Raw genomic sequence first — 26667 nt, 5'->3', positions numbered from 1 at the left:
TGGAGCTGACCTGGTGGCCATGGCAGACATGGGGCTACACAGAGGGGCACGATGGGCAGAGGCCAAGTGTGAAAGACTGGAGCTAGCATCTGCATTTTATTAGTGATTTTCAGATTGTGACACACGGAGAGAATCTCCTATGAAACTTGGCTTCAGCTCATCCCCACCCCAACTTCTAACTTCTCAGTTTACGTCAGAGCTGGGCACGTCCTTGGACCCTGAGCTCTCCCAAGTTGCCCTCCGGTTGTGGGTACACACTCAGCACATTCCCTGGCATTCAGGCTCACTCTGTAACTGAACTGGGACCTCAGAGTGCAAGAAGGGAGCAGTTTCACCTGTAGCACAGTCCCTTAGCCTTCCCTCCATCACTACCCAGCTGCACTGAGACCCCGGAACCCTGGATCCCTAAGGAATCCACGTGGAGTAAGAAGCCACGAGCTGAATGACTAACTCAAACAATACATGAACAAGAATTGGACTTATGCTCAGTTACATTCTCTGGATTTGGGAGTTGGGCACGATGACATCTCAAAACGCTGCTGGGCAGGACTGGCCATGCAAAGAAGGAGGCGACAGGATGAGTTCCAGTAGAAGCACAGAATGGACAAGGTGAGATTCAGGAGAGACCAACTAAGTAACCACAGTCACCTGGAGAGCGGAGAGGGGATGCCTGCCTGACAGCAAGCCACGGCAGATGGTGGAGAGCAGGCCATTCCTGGGACACAGGCAGACCACGGAATCTGTCCATTCTGGAGACCATGTGGACATGCAAATTGAGTGTCTCAATTCTCTGGCATATTTGAAATTCCAAATATTACTCCTCTAATGCAAGAATATAATGATTTGTTCAAGTGCAATTTTACAGTAATTTCATGGATATCCAATCCAGAAAGTAACTGTTCTAGTCATTGGCCATCATTCTGTCTTTTTACATATTTTGCTACAATTAAGGATAACCACATTTCAACTTAGATCTTTCCTAGTGTGGCTAGGTAGAAGTCAGTTGGTTAGATACAGTCAACAGACTCTATGGAGAGGAGAATGTAGTCAGATAGTCTGTTGCTGAATGGGACACCATGACACTGTGCTTTGTGCAAAGCCCTGCAGTTTGGCGGAAGAGCTGCTTTCTCTACACAGACACTAGGGTGGGCTCCCTCCAAGGAAAGGCTGGAGGGATGCCTGCAGTCAGAACCAGCCATGTGGACAGCAGCCAAATCCAAGAGGAAGCTCCTCAGTGTAAATGCCATTCTCTCTACATGCTGAAGACACAAGCAGTCTTCAGGATCTAGGCAGGATGCTCCTTTCAAGAGGAGCTTTCAAGTGCATTAAAAATAGGACATCATGTAGAATTCCATTATAGAGCCTAGAAACCCTAGGGAGCCAGTCGGGCCCAGCAGCTTCACAAGACTAAGGCCACTTGCTTCAGATAACACACCCAGAACTTTGAACATCCGCTAAAAGTGGACAGGGACTGCACCGCAGCCCTCAGAGTTGAAGAGAGTGGCAGGGGCTGGCCAGTAAGAGCTAAGGACGTCCTCTTGCAAGAGCGTAACTTCGGCTTCACGGCAGCACACCCTCCCCCTGCCCCAGAGCTGCAGGTGGGCTGAGGGAACCCCCCCACACCACTCCCTCATGGTGGCATGAGCTGGTGCAGGTAGTGTTCAGGGGGAATCAAGCCCTGCGAGCTGTTCTCAATGACGACCTTGCAGAAGAACATCTATGCCTCAAACATCGTATTTCTAGAGTCTACATTCAGATGGACATTAGTTACTTGTGTTATTCTTGACTGAACATTTCTAACCACCTATAAGTCCTCTGTCATTCACCTTGGGAATGGGTTCAGAACATGCAGCAAATTCGTGGCAGAAACCAACTTCAGGGTTGAAAATTGTACAAAGACAAACCTGTGTTGTGATATTGTATATATTATAGAAATTGAAATGTCTGGCAATAAACCAATGTCACTTAAATCAGCTTTTTCCACTTCCATCACACCATTTAGCTTGTAAAATAAATCCAGGAAGCTGCTAGAAATGGATATTTAATGTAGGTTCTTGGGAGATAAGAACTGCTAGAAAAACCTTAGGCTCACCAGGTCATTCTCATCGCAGATACCTTTTGAAACAGCAAATTACAATGTTTGGAATCAGGCAAGCCTGATTTTCAGTATCACTCTGCAAAAGGCCAGCTCTGTACCTTGGGCCTGATGCTCATCCTCCGTAGAATGACGTTAGCCCTGCTTACCTTTAGTGGCTAAGGGGATTAAGAGGGATAATTTACTTGCACATAGAAACTCCTAAAATGATAGAATTGCTAACACACGAATAAGGAAGAGATCTGGAACATCTAAAAATTGGCTTTGATTATATAATCCTCAAATATGAGTTTCAGCAACCTCGTCCATCACAGTTAAGTCACTGTATAGTTATTTGGTTGTAAGAAACTTACAACTTTCAGAAAACTCATCCTGGCCGAGAGTGGAGAAGAAAATGTCCTATTAACACCCACACCAAGCTAAAATGCTGCAGCACTTTACACACATCTAAGTAATACAACTTTCTCACTAAACGTTTTTCAGATAAGCACCTGAAAGGCATTTTTGTGTAAAAGATGCCAGTTTTCGCTGCTGCTGATTTGCTTACAAGGAGGCCTGGCCCAAGGTTAGCTCTTTTCCTTTAGGATGGTTGAGTCTCTCTGGATGGTTAGGACAATTTTTGTCATTCTCTTCTCATGGAACCACTCCCCTCCAGGTCTTACCTCTGCAGTTTCACAGGTCCCGTTCATCCTTTGCTACATTTCACCACGCTTCCTGGGTAGACACAGAGTTATTTCAATGATTGAATGCTGAAGAAATCATCCATGCATCCATCCATCCATCCCTCACTCATCTGCCCTTTAACCATACATCGCCGCTCCAGCTGCCCAACCAACCAGCCAGCCTTCTAGGTAATTCGCTCAGCTTGAACACAATCTTTGAGTTCACAGTTGCAGAGACCTGGGGTGGGGAAGCAGCTCTTGCATCCACTGGCTCATTACTCAAACGACTGTAAGAGCCAGAGCTGGGCCGGATGGAAGCCAAAGGCTTAGAACTCCAAGTGGGTCTCAATCAGGCAGGCCATCTTCTGCTGCCCTCGTGGGTGCATTAGCAGAGAACTGCATCGAAAGTGGAGTAGCTGGGGCTTGAACCAGAGCTCACAGGGGATGCCAGAGTCACAGGCTAGGCTTAAATTGCTTTATTACAATTCTACTTTCTAAATTTACTCCTTTGGGCTCATTTGAGATAGTAACTTTTAGAATCAATAAAAAAAGTATGGCCCCAGCAGTACTGTCTGCTTGGCCCATAGGTCCTCGGCTGTGGATTTCTGAACGTGCCTGCGTGTTGGCCAGCGTACCACCAAGGCGATCTTTGACGGCATTTTTAGTATCAGAGATATTTATGATTCTAGGTAGCACCACGCATGACTCTTAAAGGCAAAAGCAGCAGCAGGTGCACAGTTCCAACTGCTGAGTAGACAACAGAAGAAAGCCGTGTGTTAAAGCTGGTCTCCAGTGACGGGTAAATGCATAGTTTGGTTTTGCACGCTCAGTTCAGCACGCTGCAAGCTTGGGAACAGATTGATCAAAGAAAGAGAGACTTAAAAAAATCACAAAGACAAAACTCAGCTATGTCAGCATGTGACAAGAAAAGAATTTTGTCTTAATTCTGATCTCCTCTCTCTTCCTCAAGCAGACGCGATGTGATTCAGAGGCGTTCCACTTGTGAACTCACCAGGCACAAGCTTTAGGGAAACGTTCTCTGATGGACGCTTCAGCTAAGACACCACTGACTTGTCCCCAGAAACCAACATCAGATAACTATGGTGTAATTCTCATTTATTAATGTGTGATGTCCGTTCTTGAAAAAAACAAAAACACGCACGCACAGAACAAGACACTAGAACAGATGCCATCATGCACTGCTTTCCCCACTCCACAAGCCTCCCATCGGAGCAGCTCGCTGGCTCAGCACTGGCCTGCGTCTTCCAACCCCAACTGCCCAGGGACCCCAAGCTTTGGAGACGGTGGACTTGATGGCAACCACAGTCCTTGCTCGTCCATGACTTGCTATGAACGCCAATACACTTGAGAGTTCACCCAGCTGCACCTCTTAACCTTTATTCCCAAAGGCGAAGGGCAGGAGTTTTAATGAAGTAGCAATATATCTTTAATTAGGAAAACATAATTAGGTATTATTGCCTAATTACAGTTACTGGCTGGAGAAAGTCACATTTCACGAGCAGTGACCCATGTTGGACGACAGTCCTACAAGTGAGACTTCTTTCTCATGTTCCCAGTTGGCTGACAGCCAATGGAAATTAACAGGTAAACGCCCCCCAGCCCGGCTTCCCTGCACCCCAGCTGTCCAGTCAGAGACGCACAGCCTTCCAGAGCCACTCAGCTCAGACATCAAGGGGGATCAAAACAAGTGTGCACAAAACTGCCCTGTCCCACACTCATTTCTGCTACAGTGAGAGACACTTCATTGTCTCAAGGCACCACTATGGTTGAACATCAGACACGTCGAGGCTCGGGTCTTCTACCGCCTTGTGACATCAGGAAGCAGCTTGTGCGGAGGGAAAGCAGCCTTTAGAGGACTGTTGGATGTACTGGAGGCACGTGGATCATAATACAAATACAAAACAAGGGGTTCTAGAAAAAGCATGTAGAGCACCGTTGTGGCATCATCTGTGTTTCTAATGCTACGTAAACCTGACATTGACAAAAGGAAGGACTAACATTCTAAAGTTGCACTCAAGGCTGCTGCTGCTGTGCTGTCCCAGAGTGAGGGGCTCTAGTTCGTCGGGGAGCCTTTGGGGGTCACGGGCTCCTGGCCGGCCTCTGCCACGCCAGCTGCCTCCTTCAGGTGCGAGCTCAGGTTTTCCGATGTCAGGTGTGAAGACTTGTAGACGATCTCATTGAAGTCGGGCCCAATGCACACCATGGGTGGGTCGTGCAGCGGGTCCTCCACTGAAGCCTGGGTGTTCTCTCGAGTTAGCCCCATGTCTTTGCTGTGTTCTGACGGGGATTTCCTTCTCATGCGAGTGTAAGTTTTGTCTTGGTTCTCCATGCCCTGCTCATTTTTCAGAAACCGCCCAAAGAACCAGATGAAGAATCCAAACCACACAAAAGCAATCAAGCTGGGAACAAAAGCCAGACATTTGACATCGAGACTGGCGCCTGTGAACCTGCTGTGCAGGAAAAGGTCTCCCTCTGCATATGTCTTATTGGTCTGAGGGTTGGTGTGATTGGACCGCCACTCCCAGGAAAGCCTGGTTCTGTTCAAATCCTTTAGGCTTTCTGAATCTTTCACCGTGTAGATCTTCTGCCCTGGACCAATATACTGCCCGTATTCGTGAGGTTTATAGAATATTTGGTTCTTCCACATATTAAGATCCAAAATCAAGACGAGGAAGATAATCCCGTAGTTAAACCATTTACCTGCATTAAAGAAGAGAAACACTGCATTAACCAATAACCCATTGAGTTTTGGCCAGTGAAATGAAGGCATGGGTATTCGATAGGACAAATTGCTGGTGCTTTGGGCCCGCTAAGAGCCAATCTTTGGGAGTACTGTGCTGGCAGTGAGCAGACTGGCAAAAGGAATTCATTACATGGATTCTGGGCTTTTGAAAAAGGCAGTGGCAGGTCCCTGAGCCAGTCATGGCACTTTCACTAGAAGCACGAACAGGAGGACCTCTCCTTGCTTTCTGGGCACCCCAGGCACACTCAGGCTTGGTTCCATGCAGAACATTTCAATTAGCATTGAAAATAAAAGTTCTAATGAAATCTGTAGAAAAGTCCTACGTGTGACTGAACATCTCTTACAGTTCTATAATTATGTCTGGGCAAGAAATAAATCATTTTACAATGCAAGCACAGCAGTGTATCAATTGAATTCACAGTGCTGTTTGGAGGTGACCTGTTGATTAAACCATTAGTCGGTGTGGTTCAGATCAATAATCCTTGAGCATTCAATTCAGGTCTAAAAGTAATTGCACCAAATTTTCACTGAAGAGAACACTTTTGTCAGACATATAAATACCCAAAATGAATGACTGATTTAAAAGACACAATCCGTGGAGCTTGTAACTGTGATTCCTTTGTAGTATATACACTCTAATCCAAGTCAGACATTGCTCAGTGATAAACTGACGAGTGAAAAGACACGAGTGCAATGCACATGGGAAATTGTCAAGGGATGCCAGGTTCCATAATAATATGTCATAATTTCTTGTAAGTTTTACAATATCAAGTCTATCCTGATAAAAGAGCCGACTGTAACACATCAGGTGGCATATGCCACAGATTGCAGAACACTTTTTAGTTTTATGTATTAGCCCGAGATTATTTTCTTTGGTACTTGATGTTAAAACTGCAGAACATTGCCAAGATATTACTTTGTATGAATATGTATTAAAAATATACTCTAACAGACCACAAGATTGCATAAACTGTTCAGACATAGTGATTTTAGGAAGGCGCCTCATCTTCATGATTAGTATTTACTTTCGAGTTCCTATTAAGAAACCAAGGTATTGATCCTGACACCAAAATCTACAAGCTGTGTGACTTGCGTGCAGTGGCTTAAGTCCTTCCAGCTCAGCTTCTTTATGTTCCGTAAAGAGAAGTACTCATTAGACATGCAGCATTGTGGGAGACTTTTAGGGGCCAAGTGCATCTCTGCCATGAGAGAATCAGGACCTGCTGCTCTCCTGTGATCAGGGCAGCCCGCAAGCCACAGTGGCTTCTCCTTTCACGCCAGCAGGTGCATCGCAGCTGGAACTTCACAAGTCAACATGATACAAATGCGTCACTCTATCTGGAAACAATGCTCTGTGTGTCTTTCCAGCTCAGCTTCACGGAACAGCAGCTAACAGAACAGATGAGCAGTGGCCGGTCAGCAGACGTCAGTACGACCTCGGCACAGAAGACAGGGCTCCGGCAGGCAGCAGTGGCCTCTGGGACCCTGTTTGCTGGGAAGCAGGACAGAGCCTCCATAAGCAGCCAGAGACAGCCCGGCCTAAAGCAGCACAGAAGAAGAGAGCTGGAGCTCCACCCAGGGACAACGTCCTCAGCAGAAGCCTTGGAGAAAACTGCAGTTCACAGGGTGCTGGAAGGCAAAGCAAGATGGAGCGCAACCAGGAAACCCTCAGCTTGTCCTTCATTTACACTGCAGGTCCAACAGCATGCAGAAAACCATGACAGCGCTGCGAGAGCAGGCAGAAAACCACGACAGTGCTGCGAGAGCAGGCAGAAAACCATGGCAGTGCTGCGAGGAGCACGCAGAAAACCATGGCAGTGCTGCGAGGAGCGCGAGCGAGGCAGGGCAGAGAACAGCACTGGGCGAGTGGCAGGAGCGGGGCAGAGAGGCTCATCTGATGCCAGGGAGATGTAGATTTGCAGTTTCCCTGTCAGAATGAGGCCTGGGCTCTTCTTCAGCCAAGGAACCAGGCCAAGGGACAGCGGCAGGCCCTGGAGCTCGCCAGCGTGACTGAATATCACCTTCCTGGGAGAAACAGGATTGGGGGTGTCTTATCCTAAACTCACACATCACAGGACTGTCCTGCAGGGTCATGCACAGGCAGAGGGGCAAGACAGCAGGAATCAGACGCATGACAGAGAGTCAGGAAGGAGGATGACGGTGCCTGGGCCAGCCCGACAACCACGATTCCCTGACAGTGAGTAAAGGAGTGGCCAAGGGTGCAGGTGCCTCCTTCTGCGGGATCCGGCTGTCCTGCGGCAGCACTTCTCCACTGCGAGGACAGGGTGTATGGACCCTGCTGACCCGAGTCCTGAGACAGAGCTGCTGGCCGCTGGACACAAGGAGCACGCCTGACCCTCTCCAGCCCACAGCAAAGATTGTTTGCAAATGGAAGAAATGGAATCAGAAGCTTCCCAGCCCTGCACTCCTGCCTTCCTCCCACGGCTCCTTCCCCTCACCAGCAGGGCAAAGAATCCCGTTTTCTCGTTCCACGAAATGAAGACTTACGCCAGTGTAAGTACCATGCGCGGTTCCGTGCGTGTGAGGGCAAAATGAGGACTCAATCGGAAGTGCTTTAAAATTCAATCCATCTGCCAAAAATCAGGGTGCTATTATTTCTCAGATTCTCTCTGCCTCTTTTGTCATGATCATACAGGATCTGGGTGAGAGGTGGGCAGTGAACAGGGCACCACGCAAGGCTGGCGACGAGCGCGTGTCCTGAGGGCACGCACACTGCTGGCTACGACAGAGCTTAGTACTGCCCAGGAACGTCTACAGGCAGCAAACAGGTGGCCAGAGACAACCGGGACCCGGGGTGCAGCTCCATGGAAACAGTCCTACAGTTAGCTGCGGAAGGTACTAACTCCTGCCAGCCAGGGGCACGGGGTCTGCAGTTTGCCTTGGCACTAACCACGGGCAATGGTCTTTTATGTCTACAGTCCCTTTCTGGAAATAGTGTAACAGTGCCCTGCCTTGTGGGAGATGGGCACTGGGGGCAGTAGGGAGGGAGGCAGGCCCCTGCTCATCTCTGCCAGAGCCCACGCCTCGTGCTGCTGTTGGCCGGGCGATGCAGGCTCAGTCCATTTCTCCATCCGCGCAGAGCAAGGCTGCCTCTGTCACGGGCCTCCCATCTTCCCACACTCACCCCACCTAAAGTGGGTCCTTTGGCCCTGAATGGTGCAGGCAGGTCAGAAAACAAAGGCCCTTTGTTCCTGGCCATCCGGGAGCTTCTCCCGTGAAGTCTGAATGAGACTGCTTATTCTGCTAAAATCTTGGCCACACCATCCAGGGAGTGGCACAGCAATTTTCCAACCACTTCCTAACAGGTTGAGACCACCAATGGGGATCATCTTCCCCACGGGTTCCCGCCCAGACAAGGAGGGGCCAGGAATGCTTAAAGTCCTGAGATTCTTTTTAATCTCTCTTTACAAGAGCCCCCCACCTCCCGCACTCTCCTAGGAGGTACTTCCCGCTTCCCTATTCTTTCTGTGTTCACCTGGTCACTTTGCAAATAGAATTTCTCTTTGCAAAGCCGATTCCCGGCTTTTTATTTTTGCACTAAGCTGAGGAAGGGGCCCACAGAGCTTCTCTGGTAACAAGGCTGACGGGGCACGCACCACTACAACCTTCATTTTCATGATGGGCCAGGCAACCTCTGCACTAAAGTGGAGCCTGTGTAAGAACTCAACAACCCTGCTGGCTCACCTCAGCGCTGAGAGCCACAGGTGTCCCCATGCGGTGGGGCTGAGCCAAGGAGGACACAGGAAGCACCCCACAGCCGCTGTTTCACACAGGGCCTGGGCCCCCACATTTACACTGCAGCGCTTCTGCAAGTGGAACCCTCATGTGGTTTCCCTTATCTCCGTGCCGGAACATCTCACCGACTCTCTAATGAGAAATCACTGTGTGGTATTGGTGGGATGACTTTTTCCTTACACTTTGTGCTTTTAATGAGCATTATTGATGGCCAAAAAACGATAACATGATGGAGAATTCTATCTTGTTTCTTTGTGGGAGTTTATGGAATCCTGGATGGTTAATTTTGAAAGGATTATTCATTAAATGTCACCATCCACTAATAAAGCAAATGGTAATGATTTGAGGAAAGGTATTATTTTTTTCCACTAGGGAAAAGACTCTAAGGGCTGACATTTCCATGCTGTAAGAACCCTCTCCTGAATCAAATGAGCAATTTCAATCGTTTAAAGTCTTTTGTTCGGCAAGCTAGCCCTGAACGTGGGGACTGAGCCATGCTGGGGGATGCCTCCACACAGCTGAATGACCCATCCTGGCCCGACGGTCAGTGCATCCATCGGTTTGCTGTCCTGGTGTCTTACGGGTTAGCTTCTCTCTAGGTCTCCTCAGGTGGTCTAGGGGAACCCGAGGCTGTGCTACGAGCCTGACCCGGGATGCCACTCTGTAACCTGGAGAGATTGAGCTCAGACAAGCAGAAGTCCCGGCAGCAGGACGGCGTCGGGGGACCACTGGCCTGTAACCTGTGCTCTTAAAGATCCCTTTCACCTGATGTTTTGTTTTTCTATGTTTCCATCAGCAGGTAATCTTAACATAGGAAGTCCAAGAGGTAGGCAGTCTGAACCTACACCAGTGACCTACAGAGCTGGGGAAAGGTGGGGAGGCGGCTAGAGAGAGGCTGGACAAACATGCTCGGGAGGCAGCAGCGAGCTCCAGCGTCCACAGCACAGCAGGAACCATAGCCATGAACCTACGCGGCCTACCTGGGCAGGGACGCTGCTAGCCACGGGAACCACGTCACACTGATTTGTGGGTTGCCCAGATTCTAGCTCAGCTCCCAACACACTGCGACTCAGAAAACATTTGTGAACAAAGACACAGATTGTGACAAAATACAGAGTGGGGCCTGGCACTTCAGCCCATGCATGTGTGCCAGTCACCTGATGGACGGCAGGACACTGCGCAGCCTGGAAGGGTTCTTGTGTCTCTAAGATCAGGACTCACTGCATCTAAATCCTCCTTGCCTGTGTGCAGCAGCTGAGCCTTGCTGTAAAACGCTGATGCTTTCTCACAGGCCTGAGGGAGTGCTGACTCCACCGGGTTAACCCACTGCTTATGGTGGAGCCTGCCAGCCCACCAGCTCCACCCTCTCTGTGCTATCTTGAATTTGATCTTCAGAGGCCTGTAGCGCCCCCGGTCAGGTCTGAGCTGTCCACTGGGCACATGTGCCAGTGGAAAGACGCTCAGGCCTCCACTGCGGCTTCCCACTCACACCGGTGTAGCCTGGACTCTTGTCCTCTCCTGGACAGCACTCCCACTGGCCCGTTCCCAGTCCCCTGTCCCTGAGCCAGACCTGCTGGGCAGGAACCACCTGGGAGGAGGGGCTCTTTCTCCAGGGATTTGGCCAAACACTCCGCCAGAGCCTTAATTCTTCTCCCACCTTCTGGCAAAACTCATTCACATGCAGGCTCCACTACAAAAATCCAGCTATTCTTTCTTACTGAAAAACTTACTAAAATATCTATTTATTTGAAAGGCTGAAGAGTGCTTCTATCCACGGGTTCACTTTGCAAAGGCCAGGACTGGCACTGCCAGCAGCCAGGAGCTAGGAACGCAACCCAGGCCTCCCACATGGACAGCAAACGCCAGGGCTGGGACTGCCAGCAGCCAGGAGCCAGGAACTCAACCCAGGCCTCCCACACGGACAGCAGGGAATCCACCGTTTGAGTTCGCTGCCCCCAGGGTACATATCAGCAGGCAGCTGAAGTCAGGAACCAGGGCTGAGAACTGACCTGGGCAAGATGGGATGCAGGTGTCTTAGCCAGGGCCCAATTACCTGCTCCCAGCCTTCCAAGTTTTAGAATGTGCGCTGAGAGAAAATGCAAGTCAGGTGTCTGCACCTCTCTGCACATATCTAACACTAAGGACAGTGCAGCTTCAGGCTGTCCCGCCCCGGGGCTCACTTCCCAGGCCCTGGATGGAATGTTTAGATGCAATGTTGTCCTTTCTCTGAACATTCCAAGCCGTGTAAACTCGGAGCATCAGACACAGAATCTGCCCTGCCCATTTAATCGCAATGCACGTGAGTATACCAAAACCACACCAAATAACCCCACATAGAGTACCTGTAACTGCTCGGTCTTCCCCTACTAATATTGTCCTCTAGTTCTCTTCTTAAACCATGGTGTTCTGCTGTTAAGCGATACATTTTTTGACAGATGTTCTGGGACTCGGTCATAGACAACATTGGTGCGATGACGGCCAGGGACAGAGCGGGTAGCAGGAACAGATGGCCCAGGCGAGGGCCCCTGGAGGGACGCGAGCCACCATGTGTATGATAGCTGTGTTAGCATCTGGGAGGGCTGCGTGCTGCACAGATTAAATGGGGACTCTGAAACGCCATGATGTGACCAGAACTCAAATGGATTAGTTTACTGGGTAATGTGCTAGCTAGGCCTCATTCACAGCGAGGAGGGAGACAGGCTGTGGCTTCCCTGTTCATGAGCTCATTCTGAGGGCAGCGACGGTGCGTACTAACGGCAGCACAGCCTCCTTGCTGGCAGCAGAGGTTTTCTGCAGAATTCAGATGCTCACGTTGTCTGAGCTTGCACTGTTTCCACTCAGCAGCACAGACGGCCCATGCAGACACAGATCTCCTCCACAGCCTCCAGGCCAACAGGCGGGAGTGTCCGGGCTACTGTCCCCAAAGCACGGCCCCTCAGCATGTGCATTGCCACGGGTTGGGCACGAATGCCGTCCTTCATCCATGATCACTCAGATTCTCACCATCACAGAACAAGGCGTGAGGAAGTCCATCTTACACGAAAATGAAGCAGATGCTGTGAAAGGACACTGCCGCAAATCATACCTGGGCCATTTCAAAGGCAGAAACCACTGGAAATGAAAGGATGTGGGGCTCCACGAGAGAATCCCTGAGACACACCTGGGCACCCCGTGGGCTAGAGGTCCTCAGTGGGAAACGACCTCAATCTCCAAGTGTAGGTGGGCTGTGGGGGCGGGGGTGCCGGGGCCCTGCTGCGTCCCTCTCTGCAATAAAGACAGGCTGAGCAGGGAATGCTGGGAATGCATACTGAGCAGGAGGCCAAGAGTGAAATGTCTCCAGCAAACACGGGAAGGGGGAGCTTCCTCACACACAGCAGGCTTGTCCTCTCCTCCTCAGGAGGTGTCCAGACCACCAGACCTGGCTGGCCATGGCCGCAGCTGCCCACTGGGAACAGCACATCTCTGTTCTTGCTGGCTGCACCTGAGCCTGTCTACCAGTTACCACCAACAGAATTTGAGTGTGGGAGACAAGGTTCTTCCCCAGGCTAGACAGGAAGAGGCAGGGGACAGGGGCGGGGAGGCCATGGTGCAGCAGGCTAAAATGTCACTGTCCCATGGGAGCAGCTCCGCTTCCCATGGAACTCCCTGTCAGTACACCTGGGGAGAGCAGAGCAAGTACTGGAGTCCCTACCCTCCAGCAAAGGAGACTGAGCCTGTCCAGGCCTCACAGGGGACAGAGTGCAGGGAGCAAACCAGCAATGGAGACTGAGCCTGGTCCAGGCCTCACAGGGGACAGAGTGCAGGGAGCAGACCAGCAATGGAGACTGAGCCTGGTCCAGGCTTCACAGGGGACAGCAGCACAGGGAGCAGACCAGCAATGGAGACTGAGCCTAGTCCAGGCCTCACAGAGGACAGAGTGCAAGGAGCAGACCAGCAATGGAGACTGAGCCTGGTCCAGGCTTCACAGGGGACAGCAGCACAGGGAGCAGACCAGCAATGGAGACTGAGCCTAGTCCAGGCCTCACAGAGGACAGAGTGCAAGGAGCAGACCAGCAATGGAGACTCTCCTTCTCCAGCCCTCCCTCTCTGCCCATCACTCTTCCCTGCAAAGAGAAGGGAAACATAACAATTTCCCCCATTCTTTCCCTTCCTGCTTGTCCACGTCTGAATGAGAACACTCTCAGGGCCACTGGCAGCCCACACCTCAGGGTGACACCAGGATAGGACCGAAAGGCAGGGAGGCACCTGGCTCTGTCAGTGAGAAGGGGAACTTGGGGGCATGTGGGGCTTCCCACAGCCCCCTGTGGGCCCAGCTGTGCTCAGCCTTGAGATGTACCTGTGATATGGATGCGGTATTCCTCCTTGAAGATCTTCTGGAAGAAGGGGATCTTGAACTGCATGTGAGGTGTGTGCAGCCCAGGAAGATTCACGTCCACGTCGCCCATGAAATGTGGGAACTCCCAGTCCTGCCACAGAAAGTCAACATGGAACACATTTGTGATTTGTTTCATTTCTGGACAGCAAGACGCACCAGAGCCTGGCTTTGTGCAAGCCTTTGCTCTGGAATCAGCCCACTGCAGCCAGCTGTTGACATGTTTCTGCTGTGATGGTTATCTTACATAAGTGAGGCAAGTAGTAGGTCTCTGATGTGGTCATAAGAACCAGTAAGCACAGAAGGGATTCGCATCAACACCTCCTCTCTTTTCAAAGAAAGGAAGTTATCTGTATTCAATAAATATGGGGCAAATTTGTCAGATTTTGTTCTGCTACTTTTTAAGAACACAAACTCTGTAACAACAGGTTCTATGTAAGAAGAAAGGGGAAAAGCCCTGATTGCGTAACCACGTCCTTCAATTCCCATCAGGAGCTAGTTGCAGGCTGGTGGCAGATGTCAGGAACATCCATGCCAGCCTCCTGCCCTGCTCTCTTGCACTCAGTGCCGACTTGCGCCTGGCAGTGGAGAAACTCGTGTGGTAGCATCAGAGAGAAGCAGAGAATTAATCCCCAAACCTCCACTGGTAGTTCCTTCACAGGCAGGACAGAAGTTTCAGAAGGGAAGTGTGCAGGCGAGAAGTCTGTTCTCGGTTTCCAGGAACAAGAGTTGGACAGCAGCTCGGAAACAGCAGGTGCAGGAGGAGCATGCCACATGTGAAGAAATGCCCCCGACACATCCTGGACACTCAGGCTCACTATCAGTACGAAATGATCACTAAGCAATCACTGTCCTGGTTCAGCTAAAATACTTAACAAAATATCAGAAAATCAAACTCAATACAAACAACGGAATTTATCCAAGACTTCGGTGCATGCGATCAAAAGAGCTGTGCAGATACACAGTGCCTGGAGATCTTACGAGTTTCCAGGCCCACCTTCTTTGCTGAGAACACTGGCTAGGGAGACTCTGGGTAGGAAGAACGCTGGTTAGGGAGGCTAGCCCAGGAGACTCGGGTTAAGAGGGAGCTCTCTGCAAACAACAGACATGTCATCTGGAAGTACAGAAAGCCAAACACACTGAGCTCACTGAGTCTGGAACACTGACAAAGAATATGAGCACAGAATGGACTGCTAATAATACCATGAACATTTGCTCTTCCTGCCCAGAGATGACCCTCTTCATTCTTTCTGTCTTTTGGTAGACTCTTTCCAAGAAAAGGGACACTGGCTTTAGCCTTCTTCAGGGTTCACTGGAGAGAACTGTGGTGGGCAACGAAGAGCCTAACAGTCAGTCTCCCTCTATTCCTGGACTAGCGACACGAAGTACCATCAGGAGGCTCATTCTCCACCTTTGCTGCAGTAAATGGGAACGTGGGAGTCCCAATCGGTCCCGGTGGCAACTGGACCAGCACAATGAGAACCGGTGTTAGGAGGGGTTGTCTCCTCCTTTCTCCTCAGCAGGCCAGCCTAGGCTACGGGGAGGGCTATCTGCTTCAGAGACAAAGCAGTGGCCCCTGAGGCAGAGGAAAGGCTTGGTACTTGTTGGATTCTCCTATAGAGTCACCCAATGGGGCCCTCCAGAAACAGGCACAGGGGACTTCCAATGCTGCTGACAAGCATGCAGATTTGGCAGACAGCAACCAGATCTGGGAATGTCCTGCCATCATAGCCCGTGCCTAGCTGCCCACAGCGACCAGCATTGGGATGTCCAGCCTTCGCAGTCTGTGTCTAACTGCCCACAGTGACCAGCACTGGGATGTCCAGCCTTCGCAGTCTGTGCCTAACTGCCCACAGCGACCAGCACTGGAATGTCCAGCCATCGCAGTCTGTGCCTAACTGCCCACAGTGACCAGCACTGGGATGTCCAGCCATCGCAGTCTGTGTCTAACTGCCCACAGTGACCAGCACTGGGATGTCCAGCCATCGCAGTCTGTGTCTAACTGCCCACAGTGACCAGCACTGGGATGTCCTACGATCCTAGCTACCTGCAAGCCTGGGATGTCACTCATATGAGCAGCAGCATGAATCGGCAGGTGCACAAACACGGAGCACACATTCTGAGCATGTGATAAAAATGCAAGATACACTCAGCTGCCCAACCTGGGGCAGCTGGCCAACTCTGCGACGGCACACTGGGCGACGTTCGTCTGCATCGTTCTCAGCGAGTGTTAGCGGTGCTTAGCAACGCCCAGTGCTCTTACTGTTCTGGAGCAGGTCAATCTCATTGGCGGCTCAGCGATGTGAGAATGATTTAGGCATGTAGCATTACTCTCCTGCAGTTCTTGTCGCCTTGTGGTACTATTCACAGTGAGAACAGGCTGCCAGCTCGGCACCTCACTTCTACACAGCAACCTGTTAATTTTCATTCATAAAGCCTTACTTCCCTCATAAAGCTAAACGAGCAGTACCTTGATACATATCTAATCTTATTCCTTACGTACTTTGCCTCACTTCTGCCTAGTGAAGTAAAAATCATTTGATTGCTGCCATTCGCGGGTGTCATTGGAACAGACCTTTAGGACAAAGCTAACACTGTGGGTGAGATGGTCCTTCCTCCCCCGGCCCACACCTCAGGGTCAAGGAAAATGACTGGACGTGATTCCAAAAATCTCAGACTGGACACACCCTCGGAGTCAAATTCCCCAAGTAATGGTAGTGATAGCTTGCACTGGCAAGACAACAGCAAGAACGAACGGCAGAAGATGCACTGCAGAAGCGCGGAGCAAATGAAGCTGTTGTTTAGGTTTCCCTGAAAAGTCAAGAATCATTCAGAAGAATACAGCTGACAATGAACTCTAAATGTTACCACAAAAGATCAACTTTTTCATATCATAAATCGGATAAATCCTCTTTCAGAGGTATCACATTATTGAGTTTTCAATTATTTTAAAAGTCAACTCGACAGACACATTTCTCTCTTTTTTAGGGCCAATCCATCCCTCTACATTTCAGAACTGAATTTAGATGCATGGCTGTTGGAGCATCATCCTACCAGAAGTGTCCCCAGTGTGTAAAGTGGCCCCTTGCTCTGCCACGCTCAGCGGTGTCCTAGCAACGGGGTCCTTAGAAGGCAGCAGCTGTGTGGCCTGGACGATTGTGCTGGCGCCTTGGGGGCCGTTTTTGTTTCTTATTAAGAAAACAGAGTGCCAGATTTCTCCCAGCAACCCTGGATTGCTTCTAATTGGCAAGTTGCTGTCATATCGCCAGTCTGAATAAATCCTTGGAAGCCCTGTCAGGCAGGTTTTGCTTTATTTATCGCCTGCTTTTCCCACTGGAGAGCAAGCTCTACAAAGCTTAGCGGAATTCTTCCCCCCTGTTTTGTTCACTGCTGTATTCCCCATAACAGTCACGGGGCTTAGCACATAGACAGCTCAAGTAATCACCGAATCGGTGAGCGGCACATACTGCAGCTCTTTCTAGCTGCAAGTAAGTGGGAGCCAGCACTTACAACCAGGAGCCAACCTGCTGGACAGCAAGGAGACCACCATGCTTGCGTTGTCAAGGAGCACACCCTACCAACCCAGATCCATGATGCTGGCCTCGGGTTTTGGAGGCGAGGCTGGAAAGCCAAGGGAGAGAAACTTGCACGAGAGGGCAGAGACCAAAGTAGACATTGTGAGAAGGGCCCTGGATGCTGGGGTGAGGGTGACTCAGGAGGCCTCAGACCAGACCCAGCCAGCCGTGTTCAGAAGGCATCACGAGGCACCGTGAGGCGGGGCCTAGCCAGAAGGTGGCAGGGCCAGAGTGGTACACGCGCGTGGGCCAGGAGCCCAGGAGTCAGCTCAAGATGCAGTGAGAGTGCTGCTAGCTGAATTCCTGAATGACCAGAATGGTGGCAGCATTTACTGAGAAGGGGGCACCGGGGAACACACGCGTTTGCAGAAGGTGGCAAAGTGTACAAGAAATCCAAAGAGCCGCCTAGAACTCCATGTCTGGAAAGCTTATGGTCGGGACACCCCTTCTAAAACTCCTGCTAAAATTTAATTGTAAAGATAATAGGAGAGGGAGCCTCTTAATATCTTAATGAAGAGACTATCGTGGCACAGCAAGCTGGCTCTGCCTACCACACTCCCATCCCACATGGTCATCAGCTCAAGTCCCACTCACTCCAGTTCTGATCCAGCTCCTTCTTAACTGGCTTCAGAAAGCAATGTGAGTGGGACCGAATGCTTGGACCCCTGCTGCCCACTTGGGAGACCTGAATGGAACATCTGGCTCCTATTTTGGCCTGGCCCAACCTTGGCCATTGTAAACACCTGGAGTGAAACAGCAAATGAAAGATCTTTCTCTGTTTCTCCATTTTTGTGTAACCCATTCTTTCGCACAAATGAGAATATCTTTAAGACAGCAATTATTCAGAGGTGGAGCTTCTAAGAGCTGATCTGACCACTGCAGTTGGGCTCCTAGAGTGGATTAACGCTTTGTATTGTAGCACTGGGTTTGTCAGCACTGAGGCAACTCCTTGCCTGATTTCCTTGCTCCACCCTGCATGTGTCCACTGCTCTTCTGTTACGTTAGGATGCAGTCAGAGGCCTTGTCAGATGTCACCACCAGGCTATCAAGCAGCCCAAGCCTTCAGATCCAGAAAACAAGCACACTGTTCTTCTTTGCAGATTACTCAGACATTGGTATTCTGTCACAACAGCGGAAAAGGAATGAAGACAGTATCTGAGTGGAGACCTTGTGTACAAAACCAAAAAACCAGAGACACAGACGCAGTCAACCTGCACCTCATCAGGTCCTAGGGCTGGAGGACTTCACTCAGGAGGGGAGCACGGGAAGCCCACGTCACTGAGAAGGGGGGCATGAGAAGCCGAGCACAGAGATCCGTGGGTGGAACACTGCAGCATCCCAGGAAGGAGGGTCAGCGTCCTACGTTAAATACAGCAATTCAAGAAGGAAGGAGAAATCAGCTGACGCTGAGCACAGGCTGGGGGCCAGGAGCTGTGGATCTCCAAAGACCTCCGAGCTGCAGCAGAAGCCGGCACTGGGACACGAGCTGCGAAGGCAAGACGCAGGCACAGTCGGTGCGGAAACGTTACAAGGAGTCTCCCTGGCTAACGCAAAACGCATAGAAGAGCAGTGATTCAAGAGAGGCCCCACTTCCATGACTACCAAGTGACTTTGTAAATATGCCTTTCCAATCAAAACAGATAAATCCAAAAATATAATAAAAGAGTGATCTACAGAAAAAAAAATTATCCATGTTCAAGAGAGGGGACGAGGGAAGGAAGGCCTGTGGAGGCAGGCTGGAGTAGTGGAAACAGGTGCATTTTGTTGTGTGAGAACTGAAGGCCTTGAAAACCACTGTTAGGGCAGAGACCAAAGGCCAAGAGAAGTATAAACTGTAACGTTCTTTATGGATGCACACAGAGACAGTCTGTTGCCTTCAGCTGCCCCTGGAAGACAAGTGTCCAGGCACGTGAGCAGAGGCCTCACGCAGGTGCGGGAGGTTTGGCTGGAAGCTCACTGCAACACCGGCAGGGTAAATGTGAAGTTCCAAAGACGCAAAGTTCCCCGCAGGATAGCATCACATTCCTGCTGAGTGATTTCAACGTCAGTCAATGCCAACGAGATGCAACGGGCACATTCTCCAAGAATACAGAAGACACTGACGCAGAAATAAACTGAGCATTTGTTTTCACAATTGTAGATAACGCTGGACAGGAGCTTCCAGGAATCCCTCCAGATGACCAATGGGAAAATGCCAGGGAAGAAACCAGGGGAGATTCAACCAGCCAGCTAGGAGTGCTCTGCAGCGTCTCACTCCGTGTTTGAACACATCAAAGACGGCATTTTCGTGTTCTAGGGCACTTAAAACAGTTGCTGGGAAAATTGTATTAAATTTTTTTTGGTGCAAAATCAGATGAATGCCTGTGGTTTTTCACAATGCACATTTCATGGAGTTTTTCTCAAGAAACCTCAATTATACAAATTTCAACTCTTTTTTTCCACCAAAATACCTTTCACTTCTAGCTCCATTTTCCACAAACCCTTTTCAAGAATGCACACATTGGAGTTAAACAAACATGTCTCATGAACTTTCCAAGTCTGCTATCCTTCCCCTACTGTAAGCCACATGTGACAATGAGACACACGTGGTCTGTCAGATTTCTGTCACTTTTTGCCACAGAACACTGAGGCTCAGCGGCAGCCAGGGAGCCAAGCGCTGCACAGTGGACACCAGGCAGGACTTGCCCAGTCACACTGCATGGCTTTCATATCAACGTTGTCACGACTGCGTTGGTCATCAGCATTTAATGCTCTAGTTATCTACACACTTAATTCGCCTGTGTTGCTGTTGTGTGTTTGTTGGATGTTAACTTACACCTGTAATGAAAACTGCCCGTGGAAGCCGGCTCGGAGCAGCACGTTCACCGTGTTCTCAGGATGAGTTTGCTCACTGCGAACAGGCGGTGCTGGGTGACTGTCCCTGAGAAGCGAGGGTGTGGCTGTGGGTCTATGCTAACCTGCCAAGCACACTGGCTGAGGTACATTTAACTCATGCTCTTGTGCAGCCATCTTAGACTTTTACTGCCGATAAAATGATCGAAACAGAGCATTTCTAGCAATCGATCCTGTCTCTCTGAGCTCCTGGCACATGGGACTTCTCACCGGAGGGCATTTTTCATCTCACTCTGGCACTGTCACAGCAGGCCCCTGTATCACTGTATGGGACTGCGGGGATTCAGTGCTGGTCCCTGGGGCTGAAGCTACACATTCTGTCTGCAACACAAGAGATTTCTAATGGAATATGTCACAGTCACCAACGGTACAACCAAGGTAACTAGGGATATATGCAAACAAAGTCACACCTGACTTTGGATGGTGGGAAAAGCTATCAGAAAATAATTTTACACTACCTCAGGATAATATAATCTTTGGGCTGAAAAAACTGACGACAAGCTTATGATTCTGAAAATCAACTCCTAATGTACAGAGACGCTATAAGGAAGCAATCATAAAAACTAAACACAAAACATAAAATTTTGCCTTCCAGCATCAGATTGAACTTGGTGAGTTGTAGGTAAAAGTAAAATTATTACATTTCCCAGTTGCCGAGGGCTTTGCATTATGGATTTTTGCAATGCTGTATACATAAATCAATTACTGTATTATATTCCTGATAGTAGCCCATGTGCACTTGATTTATTGTTCTCACTGCTGGAGGAGCTGGTAGGCCGACATCACTGCAGACTGTTAAGGGATGGACCATATTCAGAAATTTGTTCCCTCAAAAAGCTGGACCCAAGGGCTTTATAAATGTCCGGTTTGCTGACCGGTCCCCACCCCAATCCCCATCTTAGGAACTGCTGAACTTCCAGGACTGCATATGTATTCTTACATGATCATAAAGCACTCCAACGAACACACACAGATCAAAAACCTCATCTGCCATGTGATTAGCTTCAGCCAGGAGCAAAGGCTTCTGCCGTTGGGGAATAGGCAATCTTCTTACAGAAACACTTGCAAGGCATGCTAACCAGGAATCGGGGAAGGGTCTCTTCAGGTCTATTCCTGAAGCCCAGTTGTGAACAGTATGAAAGAACAAACATTATTATCATAATTAAGCATTTTTCCATTTCTATTTCACATGAGCGGCTTATGATTCAGCCTGCCCTATGAACACTTACACAGTCTGGTCAGTAGGTCACTTCTGTTATGGTCCAAAAGAAAGCAATGTCCTCTGTGGCTATCTCAGTGAAAGTTCTGTGCTTGCCACACCCCAGCAGAGCACCAAGCCACTGGCTGCCACATGAAGCAGCTTTTGAGCCAGGCCCAGTTCTGGACACCTGCCTTTGTCTTTAAAACAGGTCCATAGGACAACCTTTATTTGTTCAGACACTGAAATCCAAAGGAGATGTCCGATCGAACTTGACACCCGAGATAACATGGCCAACATGCGGACGAGTGAGAGCTAGGCTTGGCCTGTGCACCTGTGCACTCTGAGTGGCATCGTCTGTTCCAGCCCAGCTGTTGTCTCTCTTTCTTCTTCACTTTCTACATAAAAGGCAGAGTGACAGGGAAAATAAGACAGATGCAGAGAGGTCTTGCATCCGTCCTCAGCTTCATACCCCAAATGCCTGCAAAAGCCAGGCCTGGGCAGGCTGAGCCCTGCTCCACTCCCCCGTCACAACGCTCTCCTTCGGGTGCAGCTGGTGTCATGGCTATTCCCTGGCATCTGCTATGGCTCCTCCCTCGGTCACTGTACAGTGCTCACTTCACAGGCGTTGTGTGAATTCTGGCTCCTTGAAGTTAGACTTCTGGGTCTCTACGTGTCCTCGGCACAGGGCTGACACACAAGAGCAGGCAGAGGGAGTTCCGTGGCCTCATTATCCATCAGTGTTACCAAGTGTTCACCTCATGCCAGAAACTGCTGGGCCCTGGGATGCCAAAGGCAGAAATCAAGCCTCCTGTCTCCGGGGCAGTAGGGGACAGGTGTGCGAGCTGAACAACACCAACCTGTGGCCTTGCAGAGGGAACTGCCCATTCAAGCCCGGTCACTCCCTGTAGGCACCACAGGCCACTGCCAGCAGCGCAGAAGAAAGCTGTAGCCAAACTAACAGTGTTCCTGCTATACTTTGCACTATGCCCTTTAAATGTACACCAAATGGCCTTCTCCTGCTGCTAACTTTACTGACATCAGATATCTGAAGACCATCTTTCCGTAGGCCTTTTTCTCTCCTGACTACAGTCCCTTTTCCCTGACAGACCCTGTTCATGACACTAAAGGTGACCTGGGAAGCGCCATCTGTAGGATGGCGGCAAAACACCATGCCTATCAAGTGAGGGTTGAGCCAAAGCATGGAACAGGAGTGGCCAGCAAGGATGTCTGTAAGCTGGTGCAAATGTCCAGGGCCCCCACATCACCCTGAGAGAAACCGCAGCACTGTGCCCTACCACCACACAGATGACAGCAGGTGTGTGACAGACCAGACAGAAGACCTCCGAGAAAGAGACTCATTCTGCAAGGTGCCCGGATGCCTGATAAGGGCCACGTGCCTCATTCAGGCCGAGACACCGCTGACTCACAGCCATCATCACGCTGGCTAACAGCCCTCTGGAGTAACACGGGCGTGGCAGCTTCCTTGGTCAGCATGCACACTCCACAGGCACATTTCTTTAACATTCTTGTTCTAACTAAAGCCAGTATTTTCATCCTTTACCCCTGAGGTAACTACCTCTGGTCAATGACCATGGTAAAACCAGATGGCTGCCGAACAACCAACTCAGAAAAGTCAGACACTGTGACTTCCACCTTAGGCTTCTATAATTAATGAAAAAAAGCTGACTCTCATCTACCTTTCTGAAACAAGCCTAAGTATTGAAACGCGTGTGTATGCACGCATTGCACACACACAGTCCTATTATACACATGGATCACCTACTAATGTCAATTAAAATGAGGAAGGTAAGGAAATCACCTGCTCCACGTAAGTGAATCTACCTGTTTCCCAGGACAGTCAGTGTCCTCTATGCAGGCTGCTTCACACTAGCAAAGTAATTTAATTCAATGAGAATGTGTTGGAAAATCAAAGCAAATCACTTGTTTGTGCAGAGAAAACAAATCAGTAAATTTTCACTTTCACAGTCACTGCTCTGCCAACTTGTACACATCGTCAGCCTGGGGGGGTCATCTGCGTATTAATTTGGGAGCATGTTCAAATGGTCACCATTTAGCACATTTACACACACCTTCTAATCCTGGAAGGTTTCTCTACCAAAGAAGTAATTTTAATAACTGAAAAATGCATGTGAACAAAGAGTGTCCAATCTTTTGTTATTTCTTTCTGAGGAAAACAACAACATCCCCAAGGCCTCCTTGCGTCCCCATGACAGGGAAGGCCACACCAAGCGACGGTACCTTTCCAGAGAAGTCATATAGTCCTCAGCCGTAGTTATGCAAAACTGTGACATCACCCTAAGTGAAAATGCCTAGTACAACATGCAATGTATGCTCTAGTGTCGCGGAAAATCACAGACTCACAGAACACAACACAAACCAGACGTCAGGAGAGCAGGCCGAGTCAGCTTTGTTACTGCAGTAAAATTACAACCTAAGATGATCTCACTCGTGCGTGCTCTCTCTCTCTCTTTCTCTCTCTCTCTCTCACACACACACACTTCTGATAAACCAACTGTCAGACACAGAATTGTGCTCGAGCTTGGGTTTCTCGTCTGCCAGTGGCAGCCACCTTTTCGTGTCTTACAGGCATCTAACCTGGAAGATGATGCCCATGAACCTGCTGGGACAGTGCCACGCTTGGTCCTCAGAGCTGTCTCTGTCCACTGCTGGCCCCGCCCGTGCCAGTGCTGCCATGCACTGCTCTCCTGGGTCGTATTTAGGCTGAGCAGCCCCAGCTGCTCCCGCTCCTCACCCCCACTCGGTGCCATTGCTGCTCTCCCAGGGTTACCACACAGACCTTCTCAAGGCTTCCAAAACTGCTCTAAAACCTGGAGAGCTCAATCCAGGATTTCCTCAAGCCGCTGCCTGGGAACGGGACCCAGGAACCACAGGGCCGTGGTTTGGCCCTTCTGCTCGGGAAAGCTTGTGCTGAGCTCTCAAACCAGCTCTCTGACTGTGGGCTGGATCACTCCCCAGAATTTGGCTCAGTCCTTCACACGGTGTGTGCGAGCCTCATCACTCAACGACCCCACAGGCCCAGCCTCTCAACACCTCACAGTGGGGACAAAGTTCCAACCAGCCATTGGCTGGGACATGCCCTGTTCAAACCACAGGATCCTGGGTGGCCCATGCAATCCCACACAGCTCACACGCAGTAATCAGCAAAGAGCCTGCACGGGGTCTAAAGATTCATGACAAGGAAACAGGGATCCAAAGAACAAAAGCCAGGTCTTCTAATATGAGATCCTCATTCTTCTAATTCCGACAGCCATTTCTGTCTGTGCAGTATCAGCCAGAAGATGGACAGAGTTCTTGGCAAACAGAGAACTGACAAGGCCAACTTGTACAAGGAAAACTTATTGTTCAAGTTACTGTGCATCATTTAATTTTTCCAACATTATGCAGGAAAATTCAGTTACCTCAGCATTTGGAAATAATAGTAAAAATGCTGTGCCATCTATCCATTTATGTTGGGTCTGCTGACTTAATTATTTTTAATCCTAATAAAACGTTCCACGGCACTGGTACGCTGGTCAGATCCTAACCGCATGCCTCCCCCAGCTATTACAGCTGCTCGGAGAGCTCTGCAGAGACCCGAAAGGACATAAAATTTCTCCCTGTGACTAATTCTCTTTACAGCTTAATGCTACTAAAAATTGTTTCTCAAATTAAAAGCACTTGACTTTCTTCTCGTGGAAATGCTCTTTTCACAACTTCTATTGACCATACACCTGCATCTGTCTTGAAGAAAAGGAGGAAAGGTAAGAAAAAAAGACCAGTGGAAGTGGGCCAGCTCTGCCCTGGCCCCCCGGACCCTGGGAGAGAGAAGCAGTGCAGAGGAAGCCCTGTGAACGGCACCTCACTCCGTGTGCCCACGCCGCCGAGGGAAGAGTGGAGAATGAAACTTGCACAGCATCCTGGGCCCTGCCCTAACGGCTGCAGCTCACCTGGCTTCTGAACAGCCCGATAATCGTTTCTAATGAAAATCCACAGGAATTTTCCTATGCACCCAAAGTCCAATTTCTGTATCAGAACTGGAATTGACATGTAGGCCTCGAATGAATAAGAAAAAAGCACACGAGGCAGACAGGATATGCCAGTGACGAGCTATTGCTGGGGAGATGGGACACTGTCGTGAAGACTTGAGAACAGGCAGTCACATGTTTGGGATTGGCTGATAACATAATCCCACCACGGCCACCTTCCCTCAGACTGAGTTTTTGAGGCTCACCTTGCCTGTGAGGCTGTCTCTGCTGCTCCTGGCTCAGGCGGGTGGTCTCCACAGGAAGGCTGATTTGGGCAACGTACCTCTGTGATATCCTGTGCAGCCTACAGGCAAGGTCAAGTGTTACTCGGCTCTCATGTTCTTACACAGAGGATTCAAATCCTCTAAAGCACAGCAGATGCCAATTCAACTCTCTGCCAATTCCCCTGGGAAAGTGACAGAAGATGGCCCCAGTGCTTAGGACCCTACACTCCTGTGGGAGCGCCAGATGCAGTCCCAAGCTCCCAGCTTCGCCTACCTGACACAGGCCAATGATGCTGTTCTGGAGTGAAGCAGTGGATGGAAGATCTTGTTCTCCCCCTCTCTGTCGCTTGGCCCTTTAAAGAACTAAAATGAATCTTTAGGGGCAAAAAAAAAAAATGAACCAAACCCACAAATGAAACCAAATGCCTCTGGTCCTGCTCTAGCAGTGACTTTCCAAAAACAAGAGTTATCAATACACAACATGTCAAAAGTGAGTGCATTTACGTGGATCCTTGAAGCCTGTTGCCAGGACACTGTCACCAGCCAGGTGTGTCCACTGTGGTTACTTGTGAGAGGTTCTAAACTGCAGGAAAGTCTGTGCCAGCAGTTCTCACACCTCCTGAGGACACAGAATCCCGCTCCTGATGACTTGTCAGTGCAGCCCTCTTTGGGCAGATCCACCTGCCTGGGGATATGGAAAGCCACAGCAAGTACAGGAAATGCAATGCAACAAGAGCCTGCATTAGTCTCCTTGCTGTAAGTGGACACCTACCAAAGCCACTTGCCAAGACACAGGTTGATTTTGGCTCAGGATTTGGAGCTCACAGGCCAGCAGTTGGGTGGGCTCCACTGTCCCAGCAACTGCTGAGGTTGGAGAAGAGCTCCAGTGGACAGCAATGATGGGATGAGTGCAAACAGAGCATCCCAAAGCAAGTCAGGGAGCAGAGAGAGCAGCTGGGCCTGACTCGGGCTTTTTCACTAATCCTCCTAGGAGGCCCACCTTCCCAGGGCAGACCCTCGGTGAGCTAAGGGGCTCCCACTGAAGCCAGCTGCAGACAGACCCAGGACCACCCAGGACCT

At 49.9% G+C, this 26667-nt stretch overlaps 1 protein-coding gene across 1 annotated transcript in view; it reads right to left on the bottom strand.

The window, feature by feature from the left end:
* Positions 1-3431: 3431 nt before the first annotated feature.
* Positions 3432-26667, bottom strand: part of TMEM117 (transmembrane protein 117) — a 223419-nt gene continuing 200183 nt past the window's right edge. The window contains exons 6-7 of the mRNA XM_040979034.1: positions 13614-13743; positions 3432-5478 (exon numbers count right to left, since the gene is read on the bottom strand). Coding sequence (XP_040834968.1) covers positions 4832-5478; positions 13614-13743 — 777 coding nt within the window. The 3' untranslated portion in view covers positions 3432-4831. The remainder of the gene's footprint in view (positions 5479-13613; positions 13744-26667) is intronic.

Source organism: Ochotona curzoniae, unplaced genomic scaffold (assembly GCF_017591425.1).
Source record: "Ochotona curzoniae isolate NIBS_2020 unplaced genomic scaffold, NIBS_Ocur_1.0 contig_2927, whole genome shotgun sequence".
Lineage (NCBI taxonomy): Eukaryota > Metazoa > Chordata > Mammalia > Lagomorpha > Ochotonidae > Ochotona > Ochotona curzoniae.
The sequence above is the reverse complement of the archived record's forward strand: the minus strand, read 5'-3'. Positions and strand labels throughout refer to the sequence as shown.